At 40.8% G+C, this 18,851-nt stretch overlaps 1 protein-coding gene across 1 annotated transcript in view; it reads right to left on the bottom strand.

The window, feature by feature from the left end:
• Positions 1-18,112, bottom strand: part of rbpjb (recombination signal binding protein for immunoglobulin kappa J region b) — a 68,683-nt gene extending 50,571 nt beyond the window's left edge. The window contains exon 1 of the mRNA XM_042512042.2: positions 17,954-18,112. Coding sequence (XP_042367976.1) covers positions 17,954-17,973 — 20 coding nt within the window. The 5' untranslated portion in view covers positions 17,974-18,112. The remainder of the gene's footprint in view (positions 1-17,953) is intronic.
• Positions 18,113-18,851: the final 739 nt, after the last annotated feature.

The following is an 18,851-nucleotide window of genomic DNA, read 5'->3' as shown; positions in this document are numbered from 1 at the left end:
ACTAGAATAAGAAAATCAAATGCTTTTTTTGTCCGTTAGATATGATTTGCAACAATAAAAATTACTTAAGTGAAATGAACAGACTGAAAACCTAATCTCATTAGACTGAAGGAAAAAAAAGATGTTGACAGTGTGATACTAAAAATATCGCATCACGTTCAAAATCACAAAAATGCGGTATTGTCACTTGAGTATTGTGTATCATGGAGCATTTGGTGATTCACACCCCTGAAAAATACATATTACAGACAGGGAATGGTATATTAATTTTCCAAAAATATTAATGAAAGTCATCTTTGATGCAATAATAACTTAAAATATGTCACTTGGCCAGAGTCATCAGTATACTTAATGGTAGCCAAGGGTTCCTTTTGGGAAAAGTTTGAGAACCACTGCTCTAGTGAATATTAAGATTTTTGTAACTTTTCCCTCACATTAATCCACTCTGATTGAAAGAAGGGCGAGATGAAACAATAACGAAGGACGATGTGATCAGAATCAAAAAAAAGGCCAGAGAATGATCTTTTAAAAGAAATAAAAAGTTTAATGTTGCATGAGCAGAAACAGAGGGAAGTTAGCGTACGAGTTAACGGACTGCTGATGAGCTGTCCGACCCTCAAGGCTGACTGACTGCAGATGGCAGAGGTCTGGTAGCTGCCCTGAGACGCCCCGCTGGAGGCAGAATCAAGGGCAGGGCTCAATGGTGTGTGTGTGTGCGAGTGTGTGTGTGTGTGTGTGTGTGTGTGTGTGAGAGTTGGGTGGGTCGCATCAGTCTGCACTTGTGAGCACACACACATATACACACATCTCCACACAGGGCACCAGCTCCATCTGTCTTTGACATGGGAGAGCTTAATGACAGAGGCAGAAAAGCCAAAGAAAAGGCCTCCTCATTCTCTCTCTCCCTTCATTTTCCTTCCCTCCATCTCTCTCTCCATCTTGACCGCACTCTCCAACATCAATGCTCCATATGGACAGACTTTTTAAACCTCGCCTTGGCCTGGCACACAATCAGTAAGATATCTAGACGTGTACAAGCTCACTCGCAACGCTACACATTAACGAGTGCGATCTGGCGCAGAGGCTGGAACATACTGAGCGAGTACGTACTCCATTACTTGTGCACATACAATGTGTCCTGAACGCAAAGTAATGAAATTTCCAGTGTGTGCTGTGGAGCCAACCTGGACTCACACACACACACACACACACTCACATACACGCTCCCTTGATGCTTGTTCTATCTTTAATGAAGTCTCCTTTGTGAATCCCGCAGCGCTGACTCTGTTTTCTCTATACTGCCTGCCACCTGGCTCCATTCAGTCCTCAGATAACATGTGTCCTAAATTGAGACACTTCTGACCAGTTGCAGATCTACAAAAGAGGTCATCGCTGAACTGATTTGCCTCAATTTCAAAAATTCAATAGAGAACATGGTGATGCTGAATCCAAGGTTAGACCGCCTTACTCGGGTCTGATAGAGCATGAATGCAAAATTAAAGCTGGAGGCGTTTGGTCGAGGCAAATTTTCATGAATCGGCTTGGTGTATTCTGTGTGTGGGGGGGGTTAGATACCAAATAAATACAGTAGGCAGGGCTCCAAATACTTTCTGTGTACATGCACTAGTGCATGTAACTTAAAGTTACATGCATTTTTTTTTTTTTTACCTGCACCATAAAATTGTCTACTGCGCAGTGCACCCTTTAATGCATTTATTTGTCAGCCATATCTGTTCAAAAGAAATCCAACATGAACATCTGCAACGTTTCTTTTTTCTTTTGACAATTCAAATGTGAGGAAATCGCTAATGTGTTATGTGATTCAAGCTGACTTTTTCCTCAAATTTTCATAAAAACTGCACTGTAAAATAACTCGATAAGTCTTTTTTCATCCTTTCTGGTCTTCAAGGACCGGTAGCATCAAAATCTAACAGGTGGCTGGGCTACTTTTTACATGCGCTTTTTTTGACAATGGACATGTGGTGTAAGAGCATTTTAAAAGTGACAATTACATGAGGGTTAGCAGCGTTGCACAACTATTTTTTGTACCAACTACATGTATTAGTGGATCTAGAACAGAGAATTGCATTCACAGCTCAAATTTTACAAACACTTCCATGCAAATGCACACTACATCGAGCCCTGGTAACTGAATCTGATTTGTGTACTTTTTTTGCTTCACTTGCAAATTTGGCATGTAATCAGCCTATTTCAGTGTTCTAAGTGAAAATACTGATGCCTTGAACAGATCTTTATCTTCAAAAATTTAAAGCCACAGTCTCGCACAGTCTGTCTTATGAGACAGCTATAAATTCAACACGATTTATACTGTTCAGTCCTGCCAAGGTGCAGTTAAAACATGTCTGCACCGACAAAAAATTGAAGTGATAGGTTTGCATTGGACTGACCCTGTATATAATCAGGTCACAGTCCAACCACAACAGTATTTTAGTTTTAGGACAAATCAAAACAGAAACTACCTGGTGGAAAAGACAAACCTCCAACCAGCTTTCTGATTGCATGTCTGCTCACTTAGCAATGTCAAAAAAAAAGCTGGAAGAACAAGACAAAGTCATGTGGGCTGTTTTAAGTAAATACAGCCACGGGGAACACAGAACAGAAATTTTCAGACCAAGTGCAAAGACATGCATCAATGTGACCTCGCAAAATTAGGCATTCATATTAAAAAAAACTGCACTGAAGTGACAAGTGTGACTGCAGCCAGAGACCCACACAGATCGGCTGGGGTTTAGGGTTGAGACGGGTCATGTGCTCGGGGGAAACTGTCAGAGAAGAGGAGAGAGTGGATGAGCCTTGAACCCTGAATGAACCACCCTTTCCCGCTCCCCTTTCTCCCTTCTCACTCTCTGCTGAGCTGATGACTCACTGCTGGAACCAGAGGGAACCCGGGGGGAGGGATCGTGAGTCGAGATCTACCGCAGCAGCCCTACTGTAGCTCGCGCCATTGTGCCTGACAGCCGTCGATGAGGAGGCAGGTAGCGGTTCTGGTAAAGGATATGATAACCACACCGGCTGCTCTGAGGATCGAGCTCAAGGCCGTTAGTCTGTGTGCAGACTTTTGCTGCTGAAACACAACGCTGGCAACAAGTCAAAGCGTTAACCGTCATTGACTGCCTTTCTCCTGCAAAGCTCAGTCACTTTATTGCACTGTTGCTTGCAGACAGAGAACAGAACAGAAACTCGTCCTCATTAACCGTGTGTATTAATCATTCATTTACAAAGGAAAATAATAGAGCAGCGATGATTTATTGCTTCCTTGTCAACTACTAAACTAATCGGATAATTCAATAATTGGTTTAGGTAATTTTTTTACAATAGTCAAAATTGTCTAATTCTAGCTCCCTAAATGTGAACATTTTCTAAATTCTTTACTCCCTTGTGACAGATAACTGAATATCTTTTTGTTATGGACAAAATAAGACATTGGAGGACTTCATTTTGGATTTTGGGGAACACTACTCAACATTTTTCCCCACTTTTTGGCATTTTATAGACTAAACAACTTATCAATTAATCAAGAAAACAAATCGACAGATTAATCAACAATGAGACGATCAGTAGTACGAAAAGTAAGATAATCATTAGTTGCAACTCTTGTCAGATTGATATAAGATCTGATTCACACGCTGATTATTCTATGCTGTCATCTTCAGTTTATTTGACCGTATAATAGTTTTGAACATTGTGAGGAAATGATCTCTTCCTTTAACGCTGCAGCTTATGGTGCAGAGTCAGCTACATCGAGGCTGGTGGAGTTTCAGTGTTTCGGTGAAGCAGATGCTTGTCATCACAGCCCCCCCTGTTGAAAGGTGGTCTTCCTACTAACTAACTCTACCACCCTGCTGCCTCCTTACTGGATTTCAGTCTCATTTATCTTCACTAGCTACTGATCACCCTGCACAGAGCAGCTCTTGTATTTTTGTCTTGGTGAACCAAAGCTAAAACAACCCAGACTTGTCAGCATTTCTCACTGAGGCCAACCTGAGCAGCCAGGTGCTTCATAACATTCAGCCACCCATACTTTTTTTGGGGGGTTACAAAGTAAAAGGTTTCCTTCATTATATAACCACTGGACTTGCTTTGCGGTTAACTTTGCGAAAGCACCACAGACTTAATCTGCCCAGATACTGTGTCCACTAACAGTACAGTGATTACGGTATTAAATGAAAACATTCTGCCAAATAAATTTAATATAACATTTTTCTATCAACACATGCCTGGGTGTACAACATTTCCTGAATATTACTTCTAAAGGCAACAATTCTGCAAATAATTATTTTCATTGTAGATGAATCTGCCAATTATTGCATCACAAGATGTCTGCAATTGTCTTTTCATGTCCAACGAACAATCTAAAACCTAAACACATACAATCACTGTCACTGAGGGCCAAAGCATTTGTAACTTTGTTTTGAACAGCTATTTTCAAAAAAATGTTGCTATCATTTTCATTATCTACAGTACAGGTCCAAAACGAAGACCTTCAAAATCTTGGCATTAATTTAGCACCAAAGTATCGGTTCTCGTGACATCTCTATTTAACAAATTTCAAGTGCAATTTTGAAATCTTTCAAGATGTGTTTACTGCATAAGTTATGATATTGTGATTTAAAAAAAGTTTTATTGTGCAGCCCTGTCAGTCAGTTTAGTCTATCAAATATCCCAAAAAATATGTTCCCTTCAAATGGCTTGTGTTATCAGACCAACCGCGTAAAATCAGAAGCAGTTAGGTTTAAATATAATACAGAGAAATGCAGTAAAGGCTAATGAATGGAGAAGCTGCACCCAGTGAAGCACTACAACAATGTGATTCCATTTCTCCAGCGTACAGGCCTAAAATGTAAACCGGGACTGTTCAAAATAAAGCTCAGTCTCTCTGGACATCTGTCAGCTCAGGCAAACTAACCACTGTCTTGCCCTGCCCTTGCCTCAAAACCACCCAAAGGACCGAGTGCACTGCAACGAGAGAAAAAATAGAATTCCTGGCAGAAACAGAGAGACGGAGAGGAAGAGAGAGATGACCTTTAGCCCACATGCTGTGAGATGATCCTCAGCAAACCAAACCAAATGTAGAGACCACGGCGGCATGCTTTTGTGTGTGTGTGTGTGTGTGTGTGTGTGTGTGTGTGTGTGTGTGTGTGTGTGTGTGTGTGTGTGTGTGTGTGTAGTGTAGCGTAGTAACGACAGCTCAGGACTGCTGTCTGGTTTCAGCGTTGTCATTTGGAGGAAGAGGGTTGTTGTTCCTGCTGCTTGTTCCTCTTCAAAAACATGCTATCTTTATCAAAATAATCTAATCTGTCATTAACGAGATGTAAGACAACAGAGAGTACAAGCACACACACAAATTTGTCTTGAAAAATCTAATATTTTGTTTTGTTTGCCTCTCTACTAATTTTCTACCCCTATTTTAATTCATTGTTTTTGCTTTCTTTTCTTTTTTTCCCCAATTATTTATTTGCTCATTCTATTTTATTTATTTAATCATCTTTTTATTTTTATTTTTTTCATGTTCATTTGGTTGTTTATTTTTGTTTTTGTATGTACACATAAATCAATATAAATAAAATTACAAAAAAAAGACACTTAAATATAATAAATTGGAATATGTCAGATTCTCCTGCATGGAGGCAAATAAAAAAAACACGAGCTGGTAAAATGTGGCAAAGTCGGGTTCATTTGTCTACCAGACACTTTGGCGAGCTGGGGTTGAGGTTAAAATATTTGAGGTCCAGTTTCTAATAAATCTAGCAGGGTGATAAATAGAGAGACGTCGCTAGTGACTTTTCAGGATAAACCAGCAGATAGAAAGAAAACAAGTCAGTTTCCTTCCATGAGCTCATGTGAAACCTCACGTACATTCTTCGGCAGTGCTTCCAACGGTAGAAAACATCAAGCTGCGGCCACAAGTGCAAGATGATCAACCACAACATGAACAACCCTCTCTTCAAGGAAAAAAAATGCATTGTTTTTTCTCGACCACAATCAATAGAGTGTTCTGCAAAACGACACACATGTCCATTACTTCATTGTGATCCCAAGCAAAGGCCAAAACCTCCTGACGTCAGCGGCCACAGGAATGCCACCAGGCGGATTCTTCAGTAAAACTCTCCGGCAGCCTTAGTTAAACAACCAGACAATGCAAAGAAACATTTGCAGATAACAGTGTGCCTTTCCTGGAATCCCAACCCCTCTCTCTCTCTTTGTGTTTTTACTTCAATATTTTCCTGATAACTCCTTTCTGTGCCCTTTTGGCTCTTTCCCAACACCTCTCTGTTGCAGAGAGGTGGGTCTAAGCTGCTGGTCCCCACAGGACCGCCATCACTTGCCTGGGCAAACACCAAGCAGTGGTGTCCCAGGAGGCTGGCTTGCAATGTCTTCTGGATGCAGAGATTTATGATGTGAGTACAGTGTTTCCCACAGAATTAGAAGCTATGGCCACTAAGCTAAGGCCGCAAACTGCCACGGGAGGTTGTAACAGTACCGAACGGATGTCTGTGTAAACCGGATCATGGGTGGCAAGGGTGTGACACTTTGACGATGTGCGATATGTGCGACCCACCGCGGGAGATTTAAAAAGCAGCTGTTAGCAGCTAACTCTATAGGCGTGTTTCGCAAATTGAAATTGCGAATATGAAATGCACCTAATGACACACATCATTAAAAATAAATAAATAAATCACATAAATCACCAAAAAGTTTTTATGCTTGCATGAGATTCCAAAAAGCCATATTTTGCAAAACTGCAAAAGAAAACACTTTTGGGGCTTTTATTGATCACATGATGCTTGTATGTAGGAACTGGCTTCCTCGGGCATGATGCAGCAGGTGCTGCAAGAGGTGTTTCTGCATCACATGTTCGGATCATCCAAAGCAAGGCTGAATGTATCTGTAGATGCAAGGTTTTGTGGCATAATGGTACAACAAAGTCAAATTTCTAAATATTGCACAGAATCTGTGTGATGTAAAATAAATTTGGCAAGGTCCCAACCAAACAGTCTTATTCCTAAACCTGCACTGATATGTAGTTCCAGTAAAGTCAACAAGATAATCTGTAAAAATGTCAATTAAAAGGCTTGCAATCAACAGCAAAGCAATATTTTAGAGAGTCATGAGTCATGAGAGAGGGGTAAGAGGGTGATAAACTGCTCTGCGGCTATCAGTAGACTTGATAGGATGCCGCTAACAGTCCCAATGCTACAACAACAGTTCTGTCAGGAAGGTTTACTACAGGGGGGCGACCGCAGCCACTCCCTTCTTATCTAATTCAGTAATAGTGGCAGTTGCTTTGAGTCATGGGAGGCGGCTTCGTCGGGGGCTTTCCCAGCACGGGAGATCCTGTGTATATTTGTAACCTTCCTCTGAAAGGATGAACTGGCCCACAGTGGCTGACGGAAGAACAGACAGACAACAGCGAGACACTTTAACCCTTTGAATCCCAAAAATGGCTTGATGTCTTTCACAAAACATGGGAGGAAGGCAAAGAGCAATGAAGGAGGAAATGGCCCAAACATTTGTGAGGCATTAGTATAAAAGTCTGTGTAAACATGGACGCTTTATGCACAGAAGATCTATACAATAGGCACAGTCTGAAGATGGTTCTTGAGGGTTCTTGAGTTAGAGCCAAAACATGTAAGAGGTTACCGTGACCTTGACCTTTGACAACCAGATTCTAATAACTTCATTCTTGAGTCCATGTGGATGTTTGTGCCAAATTTGAGGAAATTCTCTCAATGCCATCTTCAGATGTTACGATCAAATAAAATGAGACGAATGCAAAGTCACAGTGACCTTGACCTTTCAACACTAAATTCTAAATAACTCATCATTGAATCCAAGTGAATATTTGTGTCAAACCTGAACAAAGTCCCTCAAGGCATTCTTAAGAAATTGCTTTCACAGGAATGAGACAAATGCAAAGTCACTGTGACCTTGACCTTTGCCCACCAAAATCAGTTCATCCTACTAGAACACTTGTGCCAAATTTGAAGAAATTCCCTCAAGGTGGTTTTGAGATATCGCGTTCACAAAAATGAGACAGATGAGGTTACAGGGACCTTGACTTTTGACCCATGACCACCAAAATCTAATCAATTTATCGCTGAGACCAAGGGAACGTTTGTACAAAATTTGAAGAATTTCCCTCAAGGCCTTGTTAAGATATAGCGACCACAAAAATGTGCGAGACAGATGTATGTTTGGACAAACAACCCGAAAACATAATTCTATCGCCGGAGCGGAGACATTAAAAAAAAAGAAGACAAACAGGACTTGTAAAAAGCGCTTGGAAATATAATAATCCGGTAACATAGTTTTAATTATGTAATTATCATAATCATAAACATAGTTTTCATTTCTTTTCTTTTTTTTCCCCCTGGACATTTTTTTAATTTTTAAAATAATTTTCTAATTCCTTGCAATTTCTGTAACATTTATTGACAAGTAGCTCATTACCTTTATTCCTATGTTTTTTGAGAGAAAGTGACCAGTTTGCTCAAAGGTAAATATTTATGAAATATTTGTGAAGGGCGTCTGAGGCAGCACAAGAAACGTGAAGTCGCTCCAGGTCTTAAAGAGTTAACAATGGATTTTGGTGCTCACAAATAACAAGACGATGATGTGGGCCAACAGAATGAGAAAATAAAGCTTTTCTCTAAGCCAGGCTCTCTGGTGTATTATCCTGGAAGCTTAGAGCTGCATATTCAACTCTTGTACAATATATCACAGATACAGATCGCTCTCTGTCATCCCCGAGGAGAAAATAAATGAACATGAAGACAAACACAAGTGTCAATAGAGTTCATATTTTTTCCTCTGGATTTCAGCTGCCCCAACGCAGGAAGTAGGTAGGAGTTTGCTCACCGAGGCCGAATGAAAAGCAAACAGGAGTCAGACAGGGGGAATCAGTTCATGTTTTCTGAATGAAACATCCTGAATGTGGACGGACAGCGAGAGCAAAAACTGCTGACACAGTAGAAAACAGACATTCCCTTGGCGGAGCTGTAATCGCTACAAACAGCAGAAGGAACAGGGGCAGGGAAAGGCGAACGCCGGGGCTGAGGAAACTCTCTTGGAAGAGCCGAAAGACAACGGTGCCGCTCCAAAACAAGAGTCAGCAGATAGGTACGTACTTCCACCGCCTGTCGCTTTCGCCTCATGTTAGCTCTCTGCCTCTCCTGTCCGCTCGCCCCGTCTTAGCTAAGCAGCGCCGCCAATGCCAACAACAACACCAAGAGGACTTGGGCCTCTGTCAAACATGACGGCAGAGCTGTTTTCAAAACCACACTGGCTTTTAGATTTACATCAGAATGTTCCGTCCCATCCTTGGAGCAAACAGCAGCAAGATTTTTTTGGAAGAGCCGCGCATTAAAAAAGTATGAGCTCAGACTAATGCATTCCAAGTCTTGCACAAGTAAATAAATGCCCGCTTGTCGTGGTTTTTGTGTGAGAAATCAAGCCCACTTATCAGGCCCTCGGCTGGGAGAAATGAGGTAACACAAGTCCTCAAAAGGTCACTTACTTGCATGACCAATAAAGGGAACCACTTTCTATGAATACACAGGAGGGAAGTTTAAGTACAGTGTGTTACATTTAGGGGGATTTAGGGATGTCTTGCTTGTTGTGACCAGCTGAAACCTCTCCCAGTTAGGATTCTTTCAGTGTTTATTATTCAGGAGATTTCAACCAGGAGCTGAACCGTCTGCAGAGGTCTCCTCTCTAAAACAGTGCATGTGATTAAAACCAGTAAAAATGATGAATAAAGTAGTTTCATGTTACAAATCAATGTTTTTTACTGACACTGTTATGCCACTTTTACACTAACTGCTCAAGTAGGGAATATCGTGCCGTTACGCCGCCTCACCGATCTGTATAAAAAGGCACAACCGCAAAATGGGGCAACAGAGCTGACTCGCCTTTCAGCCAGTGGAGGCAATAACCAGTAGTATGACAATATTATGAGTGGTAATAATGTATTAATATACATATGCTAAGTGTGTTTTTTCAGACCACTAGAAACATTTTTCTGCAATAAAAATGACTTTAGTGAGAAACTCTCAATATGTTATCATAGTACTCAGCGTATCACAAAACACTTGCAATGATATTATATCGTGACTTAAGTGATAACACTATCTTTAGGCCTCATTCTGGGCTGTTATAGAAAGTTGCTGGTGCAACATGGCAATCTCCATAAACGAGGACCAGCTCACTGTGTAGGTATGAACAGCTCATCATAAGGTAAAGAAAACACAATGATTCTTGTTTTCAGGTAATTATACACAAAAAGAAAACATACATACTCCATTTCTGCCAATATTTCCCCTAATCCTTCAAACCGCACCTTTAAATCAAAGACTAATAAAGGGAAACACTTTCTATGAATAAGCAAGAGGGAAGTTAAAGTACAGTATATCTGGTTTGTGCACACTTGAGCACGTGGCTGGCGACAAAGCGCGAGGAGTGCTGAGCTGGCTGGGATCCAGGCCAAATTACGCAAAAATGTGCATTTCTATCCCCCTGGGTGTCTCTTGTGGTTGTTCCCTTGAGACAGACAGACACAAACAAGACTGAATGGTAGGGAACAAGAGAACGAAGACACTGAGTCAAGCAGGGCGTGTGGTGCTTTAAGAGGCCCATCATCGCCCGAGCAAACAAGTTGAATCTGAACCCTGAATGAAACTGAAGGCTTCGGGGGATATTTCAATCATGTGAAGTAATGGATATGCATGAACTTCCAAAACAATAGGCTACTGTATGCATGAGGATAAATCCCCCTAAAGATGTCTGGCTGGTGGCACATTTGCTTTGGTGCTTTGCCTGTGACTTCTGTGCAGCCCCCCCCCCGGCTTGTATCCCCACGCCTCACACTTTGAAGATTTTCACAGCTCTGGGTTGATAGAGGGCGGCTTTGCAGGCTGCTGGATACTGAGGTGACACACGGATCAGGTAGCTTGTGTCATCTCTGTCGTTAACCTATCCATCAGTGCTGCAGCCGAGGTAGGCATGGGCAGTGTCACTGCATGAGAAATGGGTATTTGGAAATGGTTCCAATTTAAAATACCATCAAAAAAACGGACCCTCATCTTTCTATTAACTGACTTAAGAGGTTGTATTGAGGATATTTTGCATGCAGCGTGCATCATGTGTAATCTACTGTATTTCCACAATTAAAGGCGCATACTCCATTCATTTATGAAGCTGTGCAAGCTACTATAATGTAAGCAACACGGTCATGCAAATGTTTCACAATGCGTCAATAACCGAAGGGATTCTGTCAACAGAAATGTTATCAGAGGGCTTTTATTTTGAAACAGAAACCGTTAAAGTTGCGTAAAACATATTATTTTGTAATTCTTCTCGCTAAAAAGAATAACTAGCGCTGTACCCAACTCATTATGGCAGTCGAATTGGATTTGGCTGTTCGATACAAATACTCCGACAATACATTTTGTTTTCTATATAAAGTTTTAAAACATTTTTGCAGCCCAGCTGTTTAGTGTAACAGCGGCATTCATGTAATATGTAAACAAGCAAAAAACAAAATTAAAGACGGATTGCAAATGTGCAACAACATCTTTGCAGGCACTTAATATCAAACAAAAGCCTGAGACTGCTGCATATTAACATGCTGTGAGCTGGAAATTCACCATTTTAAAGCAGAAAAGCAGTCTCTCTCTCTTTCTCCCTTCATGCAAAGTATCTCCTCCGTGCTGCTACAGGCGCAGCTGCTTGAGTCAAAGAGCAGCGTGGAAGTCAAGAGCACTCACTCCGCAGCAAAATCTGGAGACCAGAATGTCCCCAGAGGTGTACTGCACAGCACAGACTAGCAAAAGAAAAAAAACGACAGCTGGACTTGAAGCTATCTCAGTCAACTGAGGGCTCCCCAAATGATGGTTCAGATCTCACCCATACACCCACAGAGGGGGACAGTACCACTAGTCATTAACCAGAACAAGAGGACGGTGAGACCGGGGAACCGATGGACCGGCCACCTTTCACCGGCCACTGATGCGTACAACAACATTTTAACGTTACAACATGAAATGCGAAAAGAGTTATTTCTAGTATGATTGTTGTGAGTACCGGGATTCACCTCATAATGTTAGCTACAGTCAGTTTCAGTTACGGTACAGTCCAGTTTAATCACTAAATTAATGTCCGTCTTTTATTATTGTTTTAAGAAACGGCAGAAATAATAAACTGTGGATGTGAAATGTGTGCAGAAAACACTGACCGCAGTTTAGATTTATTTTGTTTCCATTGTCAGCTAAAACAGACAGACACTAACAAAATCGTCTGTCCAAAGAGTTCGACATGCTGCTGACCAGAATTAACATTTCTATGTCTATTCATTGTTTAATTTAATAATATTATTTTGATTATATTTTTTTTAATCTACCTCAGATTTATGAAATGTTCTGCTGTTTTTGGCAAATTTGTCATTTGTCATGTCAACAGTTTAAACCACGATCAACCATATGATTTCTTCAACTTTGACCGAGAAGCAAAAAGTCAACCTTTAAACTTTAAAGAAATAATGATTTGACCTTTTTTGGTAGATTGTTATCAACATCGATGAATGTGAAAATTTCATATCGTGATGACATTTTAATAGCCATATCATCCGGGCCTGGTACAGGGCGGCTTTGCAGACTGCAGGATACTGAGGTGACACAAGGATCAGGTAGCTTATGTCATCTCTGTCGTTAACCTATCCATCAGTGCTGCAGCCGAGGTAGTGGGGTGTGTGTGTGTGTGTGTGTGTGTGTGTGTGTGTGTGTGTGTGTGTGTGTGTGTGTGTGTGCGCGCGTGCGGCTGCTGCTTTGAGAGGCGGGGGATTCGGCATGTCTTTTAACTCTAGCCTGAGCCTTTGCCACCATAAAGGTCAGCGCTTCGACATCTGCTGCTCTCTCTGAACCTCTCCTTTCATAAAGGGAAGCGGGGAAGAGGAGAGGACCCCGGGGGATGGATGCACGTGCACACACACACACACACACACACACACACACACAAACAAATATCAACTTTTATGTCAAGGTGCGCTCACTCTCTCTCGCCATCGACACAGCCGCAGAGCTCAAACCACACACTCGTGCTCATAAATACAAGCACACAGGGTTTGCGTCTCAAATAAAAGGCTCGGTAGTATCATTACAGCAGCACAGAGACGCTTGGCTTTTGGCCTGAAAGACTCCAACCTTTTTTTTTTTGGCAGCGGGATGGAGGGGGGGTGAGCAAAATGGAATCCCGTCCCTCGAGGGCACGGCAAAGGCAGAGCGGTGTTGAAATAAGTGATTCATGCTTTTATCATCCCAGGTGAACAGTGCTGCTCTTTCAGCTATCACAATCAGTTTCTCTGGCAGAGAGGAGCAAAATTACAAAAGCAACACTCTCTTTTTTTTGTTTGTTTTGGTTTTTGCCCTCGCCTACATGATGCAGAGTGATCGGGTAGGTTTTTTTTTTATCGAATTTGTGTTATTGTGGAAAACCTACAGCGTTCTGAATAAGCTACATTTGGGTATTTCCTCAAACGACAGGGGGTTTCGCATGCACAACACACAGGAGTAGTTGTCAGTAGAGCTGCAATGTGAAAAAAAATAAATAAATTATTGGATCCTACTTCCCATGTCTGAGGATTTTTGAGACTTTTGAAAGTTTAATTTAAGTCAATTCAAAACCTATCAAGTTCGGTGCCTTTTAGGACTTATTAAGGCTCTACAGGAACCCTGTTATTGTGTATTGTCAGATTAATAACTACCACCTGCAATTGTGCACATCCAGTATCAAATAACAGACTGAGAACTGTGTTTAGACACAAACACATACTTCACGATCCTCTATTGTTTGTTAACAAATACTGAGGATATCCAGGCAGAAAACTAAATAATGCAGAAAAACAGCACAAATGTCTCTCTACATCCAACTTACAAATTAAGGGACAGTGAAGTCAGTGCAACTTTTAATTCAAAGAAACACACAACCACAGCCTCTCTGTAATGCTATTACAAGAGAGTCATAATACCATTAACAAGCCTGCGGTTGTGGAGCCCCTCCCTGTGTAAAGCCATTCAAACAGTACATGAGGCTGCGGTCAGGCTCCGTGATGCCTCCGACCGTTACTTTGAACATCGCCTAAAAAGACCCCTTATGGCACTTTAATTTTCTGTTAAACATCACTCGCCCTCCCTGTCTTCCTCACACACACACACTGACCCCCAGTCACAGAAAAACACATGAATCTAGAGATATCATCTGGACAGGTGGCCAGCCACCCAGACCTGACCCGCCTGCCCTCTCCCTCCCTCTGCCTGCTCCCTCCCTGCACCCCCCCTCAACTGAAATCAGTTCAGGTCTGCTGGAAAGCCCCAAATGAACATGCACAGCAACCCCCCTCCGCCTCCTCTTTCCAACATACACACACCTCCGACAAGCCCAGTCTGTCACCCACTGAGCTGTCTGTGGGGATTACAGCCTCAAGAGTGCAAAAAAAAAAAAATAGGTTTGTGTCTAGCTGATGGTACACACGAATTATTTTAATCACGGTTTACTCCACAGAACGACCAAAACAGAAACACTCACTGGCTATTTATGTTGAATAATATCGTCACATTACTAATGATGCAAACCAGCAAAACAAGGCAGCACTGCTCTGTTTAATAACGAAAAATATATCCTTGATATATGAATTTAATGATCATTTTGATGTTAACAAAGACCACTTTCTCATTAAAAAAACATGCTTGACATGTTTATCTCTGATGCATCACAGGGTTGAAACTGTATACCACTTTCAAGGAAAACTGTGGTATGGATATTTATGTTTTGTTTTTTTGTAAAATTTTTTCATGCATTTTTATTTTCACTATGCAAAGTGTCTTTGGGTGCTTTGAGGGAAAGCGCTAGATAAATCTTTTGTACAACATTATTATTATGATTATGATTGTGATTATTATTATGTGTACGTCTCCTTATCTACTGGACTCATTATCTGTTAACTTAGTTATTTTCAACAGGGATAATATATGTATATTACCATTAAAAATGCTTAGAAATTTCGTCCGTTTTCATTCATTTAGGGGTCATTCTAAAAAATAATTCTGGAAAACCATGATACTGCAATATTTTGTGAGACCATTATCATACCAAAGTCTCATCACATTGCAGCCCTCATGTATTTTCGAGTAGCAATTATTGAATGTGAACCAATGAGCCTAATGAACTCTTCGAAATTTGAACAATTTAACCATATCAGAGAAAAAGAAAAAAGTTCGAGAAGCCTGTAAATGACAAACTAAACCAAATTCTCGAGAATCGAGAAAAAAAGGAACAAATGTTGACCACAGGAGAGATAACGTATTCAAATTTGACTCAGAGAAAGTATGTCAAGATTTTAAAATGTAAGTTTTTCAATATTAAGAGGAGACGTAACATTCACCATCAACAGACTTTTAATGAGAAACTCAACCTAAATCTCAGGAATTGGACAATTTTGAACAAATTTTAACCACCTCAGAAGTTCTCAGTTTCAAATCTCATCAGGAAAAATCATTTTAATTTTGGGGTCAGCAGAGGGCATCAAGTTACATCACCAGCAGACTGTAGACAAGAAACTAAACCAAATTCTCGCGAATTGGAAAAATTTGGACCAAATTTTAACCATTTCAGAGACAAAATGTTAAAAATTGACTTTACAAAAAGTAAGTCAAAACTTAAAAAGTTAGTTGATCGGGTAAAATTATTTTAATATTAGTCACTGTCATCGCCAACAGACTGTAGGTGAAAACCTAAATCAGATTCTCAGTTATGAAGTGATATGGTTTAAAAACAGTCGCACAGATAGCTGTGGATTTAGTCCTGAGATGCACTGAAGTGTTTGAATTGGTATTTCGTTTAAAAACTACAGAGATGAAGATCGCTGCTCAAGTACTATTTTCCACCACCGTCATCCACTCACAAGGAGCTGAAGTTGTACACACTATTATATATATACTATTCACATTGTAAGATAGTTTTAGCTTAAATGTAAAGGCACAAACTATCTTGTAAATGTTTTAAATACAACATTTTACAGCCAAAGGGGATTCCTTGCTCACTAAGCCGCCAACGTGGTTCAGTCACATCGCAAGCTGGCGTCCACGATCAGACAGCTAGCGGCGTTGCACCCCGCTTATTAAACATTTATGACAAAACAAATCCTCTAATTATCAATTCGATGATTTTGAAAAGTTTAACCAAGACAAAAATGTAAATACTAAGTGAACCAAATCTATGACATCTTTTGAATTTGGAAATTTTAACCATACAAAGCATGTCAAGACGTCAACAGCTAGTTTTTAATATTCAGAGATCATCAGGGGGGAAAAAATTGTCATCTTAGTGATAATATACTGAAATCTGACCCAAAAAACTGTCAATATTTAAATAGCTAGTTTTCTAAATTTCTTATAAAATGCTTAATATGGAAATATTTTTAATATTTGGGGAAGGAAAATATAAAGTGACAACTTTTAGCATCACGTTTTAAAAAGAGCAAATTTTAGACTTGAAACAAATATTAGTTATGATAGGTGTCAGCAGAGTAACACACATTGCTATGAATTTTGTCCTTAGATGAACTGCGGTGTTTGGTTCGACTTTTCATTTGCAACCTGCTTACAGATGCAGATCGCAGATGCAGATCACTATATACTGTTTCCCAGCACTGTCATCCACTTACAAGGACCTGACGTTGTAAAAGTACACACGATTCATCATGTATGGTAGCTTTTAGCGTAAATATTAAAGCGAAGACTATCTCCCAAACGTTTTATGACAAAAACATCCCCTATCAAGCTATCATTTTGAAAATGTTAACAAAAAAAAAAACAAAACTGATGTATTATCTAGTAACAATTACTATGGGCACCAAAACTAATGAATTGTTTTACATTTTAACCATATAAAAGACAAAAACTTTAAATTTGACTCAGAAAGAAAATGGTATGTCAAAACTTCAATAGCTAGTTTGTAATACTGAGAGTTCATAAGGGAAATAATTTCAATTTTGGAGGCAGAAATCGTCACTTTCATTATCAACAGACTGTAAACAAAAGGCTATTTTTTCTGAATTTGGAGCAAATATTCAGTGATGGTGAGTCCAAGCACAGCAGCACACATGGCTGTGTTTATTGGTGAATTTTGTCCTTAGATGCACTGCAGTGTTTGGTCCGACTTTCCATTTGCAACCTGCTTACAGAGATGCAGATCGCTATTTCCCAGCACTGTCTTCCACTTACAAGAACCTGAAGTCGTAAAAGTACACGCTATTCACTCTTTGCGATAGCTTAAAGCTTAAACAATAAAGCGAAAACTATCTTGTAAAATGCAACATTTTTTTTAACAGCCAAAGGGGATGCCTTGCTCACAAAGCCGCAACGTGTTTCAGTCACATATCGCTAGCTGGCGTCCATTATCGGACAGCTAGCTGTGTTGAACCCCCCGCTCGTAAACGTGCTGCCCGGCTAACTGCTGAGCACGTTTCGAAAACAAATACAACACCGGGAATTGTAGCTTTCACCGTAAGTGTGAGGGAAATAATTTTCCTAAAAACACCCCTCACTGGTTGTGTTTAGCTCGCTGGTTAGCCTGCTAGCTAACAGCTCGCCGTTGTCTGGGGGAAAAAAAGACCACCGAGGGTGAAGTATCGCTTAGCTTAGCTCACAAAACACTGCAGCAACAGTCAGCTCAGGAGAGTAACTGCTCAAAGAGGAGGAAAAACACTCGCACGCAAACACAGCGAGACAAAGAAACCACTTCTACAGAGGAAACCAGTAGCCCAAACACAGCATGGTGCCTGCGCTACGACACATGTGTTAAATTTAAGCTGTTTCATGGTAATAACTTGTATTATCTTCAACTCCGCTCCCCAACCGCCAGCCCCGAATCTCAGACTCACCCTGTCACAACAGGCGCCATCTTCCACAAACTCTCACCAAAACTCCAATACTCGCGATATCCTTTTTTCTCTCCCACAGCCCAACAATCCGCCGAGACAACAGAAGCAAACTGGAGGTGTAGGGACGAGGGAGACGGAGAGAAAGGGGGTGGGTGAGGAGAAAAAGGGGAGGCGGAGAGAGAGAGAGAGAGAGAGAGAGAGAGAGAGTGAGCGAAAAGGGCAGACGCCACAACAACAGGCGTGGGAAACTTCCGAGATCGCGCGAGAGTTGGAAAACTCTCACAATAGGCGAGCACAGAGGGAGCGTCCGGTATCGCGAGATGTGCGTGAAGCGGAGAAGTTGTTTATCTTGTGGCGCTGAAATACTATTCCCACGTGTTTACCGGGTAATAAATTACAGCACCGGTCGGTATGAAGGGGAAAAAACGTTAGTGGTGAGGAAACTCGGTTTTCCCAGGCTCACATAGATTTTGCAACATGCATCCTGTCTTCTCATGGCGTCTGTGCAGTGTTCAGCTGCATGTAAGGGACTGTTCTTTACTTGTAAGGGGAGGAGGGATGGGGTTTGTTTGTTTTTATCCTCCTCATAATGTAGCCTTGCTCTTTATCTCAGTTTTTCAACATGCTATGTTATGGGGTTTGGGCCTGTTTTGGATGTTTTTTTTTTTTCTTCAACACTTGTACTAAAACATGCCTCTACATGCTATACTAAGTGGTTTTCAGCAGTTTTACGGACACGTCTAATTGTGACATTTTCGCCATACTGTAGCCTTGCTCTTTATCTCAGTTTTTAACGTGCTATTTTGTGGGTTTCTTGGGCTTTTGGGGAGTTTTTTTCCACACTGTATACCTTAACACAACAGCTCTTTTTTAGTGGCTTGGGGAAAATGCAATATAA

This window comes from Plectropomus leopardus, chromosome 23 (genome assembly GCF_026936395.1).
Source record: "Plectropomus leopardus strain MGB_pleo_1.0 chromosome 23, ASM2693639v1, whole genome shotgun sequence".
Lineage (NCBI taxonomy): Eukaryota > Metazoa > Chordata > Actinopteri > Perciformes > Serranidae > Plectropomus > Plectropomus leopardus.
The sequence above is the reverse complement of the archived record's forward strand: the minus strand, read 5'-3'. Positions and strand labels throughout refer to the sequence as shown.